The 4,397-nt window shown below is 47.4% G+C and overlaps 1 protein-coding gene across 1 annotated transcript in view; it reads left to right on the top strand.

The window, feature by feature from the left end:
- Window positions 1–4,397, top strand: part of LOC122543504 (uncharacterized) — a 93,530-nt gene that overhangs the window by 70,664 nt on the left and 18,469 nt on the right. The window contains exon 3 of the mRNA XM_087974278.1: window positions 4,154–4,158. Within this exon, the coding sequence (XP_087830404.1) occupies window positions 4,154–4,158 (5 nt within the window). The remainder of the gene's footprint in view (window positions 1–4,153; window positions 4,159–4,397) is intronic.

Here is a 4,397-nt window from a genome sequence, read left to right as displayed (position 1 = left end):
CGCTCTTCAAATCACTGCCAGCTGGCCCGCCACTGCGCAGGGAGGGGCGAGCTGCGGCGAATGATTGACGGCCAGGAGAGACCAATAGAAGAACTGGACGTGCCCCCACCTACCTCACGCCCCGGGCGCGTCCGCCAACCAATCGGAGTGAGCGAAAGGCGGGATTAGCCATACGGCACGTGATCAACCGTCGGTCGCGCGTGTCTGTTGAAGAAGTTGTCAGATGTGGGGCGGCGCAGCGCAGAGGGTGATACATTGGACCCGAAGGTCTCGTAAATACCCAGTGCCTACCTCCAGAGAGAGAGAGAGAGAGATGAGAAGTGAGAATCTACCGGTGACGCGTTCTCAGCAAACAGGTTGAGGGCGTCACGCGATGATCGGCTCCGGTTACCGCCGCCATCTCAATTGGGAACTATGATCGGTGGGACGCATGCGCAATAGCCATCTTTATACAGGCAAGGTACGACAGGGTGCATGCGCGACAGCCATCTTTATACAGGAAAGGTACGACAGGGTGCATGCGCGACAGCCATCTTTATACAGGAAAGGTACGACAGGGTGCATGCGCGACAGCCATCTTTATACAGGAAAGGTACGACAGGGTGCATGCGCGACAGCCATCTTTATACAGGAAAGGTACGACAGGGTGCATGCGTGATAGCCATCTTTATACAGGAAAGGTACGACGGGGTGCATGCGCAGCTGTCTTTTGAAAGTGGGTCATCTGGGAGGGACTTGCACACAATCAGCTCTAACCAAGAGAAATGTTGTCTGTGTGTTTTCTGAGAGTTTTTTTTGTTCTCCTTTGTAACCACCGTTTTTTTTTAAAACAGGCGTATAAAATGAGAACGATCTGACAATGTCATTTGTTTCACCTGAGCCTGAATATCATCAGTCGTTGGGGAACGAAACTCATCCGTCTGTTGCAAAAGATTTCAGGTACGTTTCGGGGCTAGAAATGCTTCCAGATTTTCACAGTCCTGCTGAGACCACCCCTGTAGTTGCGCGTTCAGTTCCCTGAGGAGGGAGAAATAGCCTCAGGGAGCATGAATGACATCTCACCTCCATGGGTTAAATTTATTAGAAAGGGTCCAGCAAGTATATAAAGAAAAAGACTCCTCGTGGCCTGAGCTTTCAGGAGTGAATGAAGAAACACTCGTTGGTTAGTCTGAAGTTTAAATATAAGGGATTGATGAGCAACAGGTCACAGATTGGCCATGTTGGAGGCACTGAGCAGGTCAGACAGCTTCTGTGGGGGGAAAAAAAAGAGAACTGGAGATCCGGGTCGAAGAGTGTGGTGCTGCAAAAGCACAGCCTGTCAGACAGCATCCGAGGAGCAGGAGAATTGACCTTTGAGACACAAGCCCTTCATTAGGAATGGAGTCTGCTTCTGTGGAAGCAGAAACTGGGTCAACGTTTCAGGTCTGTGAACTAAAAGATATTCATCCCTTCAAAATGACTCCCACATGTCTCATTTCTCGCTCTATTCCCGAAGCCTTGCAAGTTTATTTCCTTTATTAACGAATGATCATCTCTCCTTCTGTCATTCTCATAGGCAGCGAGTTGACAAAAACACTTGCCTGTCTACCTCATTCCCAAAAACCTTAAGTCTGTGTCACCTAATATTTATGGCTTTTTCTTTATCTAGGCTATAGTCTTGTACAGATCTAACAAAACTCCACTGATGTCTTTTCCTTCAAGAAAAATAGCCTTTTCTGCAAACCAATCCTGTAACTACAATTCTTCTGTCTATAACCCATGGTGGTAAATCACCTCTGCATCCTGTGAACAATCCTTGCATCCTTCATGAAATATCACAATGAGAATTGGGTGCAATACGTGACTTATGACTTAGCCAGAGCTTTGTAAAGGTCAGAATCTTTTCCTTGCATTTATTTTTGTTACCTCTATTTACATTCCATGTGTTTCACTAATTGCTCTTTCGGCATGTTCTGTCATTTTCAAAGATTAGTGCGCATTATCCTCCAGGTCTGTCTGTCTCTGCACACACTCTTGATGTCTTCAGTTTTAAATGCACTTGTCAGACGTGAACCTGGCTAGCTGGCCAGCATTTTATTGCCTGTCCCTAGTTGCCCTTGAGAAGGTGGTGGTGGTGGTGACCTGTCGTCTTGAACCACTGCAGTCCACGTGCTGTGGGCTGACACACAATGCCCTTGGAAAGGGAACTCCATTACTTTGACCCAGCGACATTGAAGGAATGGTGATCATAGTTCCAAGTCAGGATGGTGAGTGGCTTGGAGGCGAGCTTGCAGGTGATGGCATTCCCATGTTTTTGCTGCCCTTGTCTCTCTAGACTGAAGCACCCATGGGTTTGGAAAATGCTCTCTTAGGATCTTTGGTGAATTTCTGCAGTGCTGCTTGTGGATAGTAGTGCCAGTGTGTATTGAGTGTTGGTGGTGGAGCAAGCAGATGTGGTGCCACTCAAATGGGTTGCTTTATCCTGGATGGTGGCAAGCGTCTTGTGATGTTGGAGCTGCACCTATCCAGGCAAGTGGGAATCATTTGCTCATCCTTATGCCTTTATAAATGGCAGGTAGGCTTTGGGATGTCAGGAGGTGAGTTATTTGCCACTGTTTTCCTAGCCTTTTCTTGTAGTCACTGTTTATGTGACAAGTCTATTTGAGTCTCTGTTCAATGGTAACCCCAAGGATGTTGACAGTGGGAGAATTCAGTAATGGAACACCATTGAATGTTAAGGTGCAGTGATTAGGTGTCTGTTATTGGAGATTGGCATTTCTGGCATTTGTGTGGTGTGAATATTACTTGCCACTTGTTAGCCCATGCCCGGATGTTGTCCAGATCTTATTGCGTTTGACGAGGGACTGCTTCAGTATCTGAGGAATCACAAATGGTGCTGAACATTTTGCAATCTTCACTGAACATCCCCACTTTTGACCTTATGATGTAGGGAAAGTCTTTGATGAAACAGCTGCAGGTGGTTGGGCCTAGGACACTATCGTAAGGAATTCCTGCAGAGATATTGTGGAGCTGGGATGTCTGACCTTGAACAATCTCCGTCATCTTCTGATATAAAGTTGAGGTCACCAATCTGATGGTTGCAGATGCATCTGTCCACAATAGTATTAGATTAGATTAGATTACGGTGTGGAAACAGGCCCTTCGGCCCAACAAGTCTACACCGACCCGCCGAAGCGCAACCCACCCATACCCCTACATTTACCCCTTACCTAACACTACGGGCAATTTAGTATGGCCAATTCACCTGACCTGCACATCTTTGGACTGTGGGAGGAAACCGGAGCACCCGGAGGAAACCCACGCAGACACTGGGAGAACGTGCAAACTCCAGTCAGTCGCCTGAGGCGGGAATTGAACCCGGGTCTCTGGCGCTGTGAGGCAGCAGTGCTAACCACTGTGCCACCGTGCCGCAGTATTGGTGAGAGTGACCACGGCACAGTCCTTGTAGAGTCAGAGAATACCCTCCGTCGTGTTGCGTGACACTATCACAGTGCTAAGTGGGACAGACTTTGAACAGATCTAGCAATTCAAGACAGGAGACGCTGGTGGGCCATCAACAGCAGCAGAATTCTACTCCAGCGCAATCTGTAACCTCACGGCCTGGCTTATCCCCAACTCAACCTTTACCAACAAGTGGGGAAGGGGGGTGGGGGGGGTCAACCCTGGTTCAATAGAGTGCATTCCAGGTAGACCAACCAATCAGATCTGAGCTCTATCATCCTGCCACATGCAGCCATGAATGGTGGTGGAATTCAGCATGTAATCCCTCTCTCCATTGCTTCTCAAAGTGCATCAGCTCTCTGTGTTCTGAAGATGAGAGATATTCAACTCAAAATGTTAACTGTTTTCCATTTCACAAATTCTGCCATGCCTGAGTTTTCTTTTGAGCACTTGCTGTTTGTTTGTTTTTTGGCCTCATTGGATGGAAACATTTCTGGAATTTAAATGAATGTTAAAATTGTACAAGACATTGGTTCGGCCGCATTTAGAATACTGTGTACAGTTCTGGTCACCACATTACCAAAAGGATGTGGACGCTTTGGAGAGGGTGCAGAGAAGGTTTACAAGGATGTTGCCTGGTATGGAAGGTGCTAGCTATGAAGAGAGGTTGAGAAAAGGAGATTGAGGTTTTAAAAAATCATGAAGGGTATAGACAGGGTGGATAGAGACGAGCTTTTTTCCAAGGTGAAGGATTCAATAACGAGAGGCCACGCTTTCAAGTTGAGAGCTGGAATGTTTAAGGGGGAAACATGCGGAAAGTACTTCACACACAGGGTGGTAGGTGGCTGGAACGCATTGCCAGCAGAGGTGGTAGAGGCAGGCACAGTAGATTCATTTAAGATGCGTGTGGACAGACGCATGTGTACGTAGAACATAGAACATTATAGCGCAGTACA

The sequence above is a fragment of the Chiloscyllium plagiosum genome, unplaced genomic scaffold (assembly GCF_037043375.1).
Source record: "Chiloscyllium plagiosum isolate Xiang-an unplaced genomic scaffold, Cpla_swu_hap1 HiC_scaffold_27, whole genome shotgun sequence".
NCBI lineage: Eukaryota > Metazoa > Chordata > Chondrichthyes > Orectolobiformes > Hemiscylliidae > Chiloscyllium > Chiloscyllium plagiosum.
This window is presented reverse-complemented; position numbering and strand designations above follow the sequence as displayed.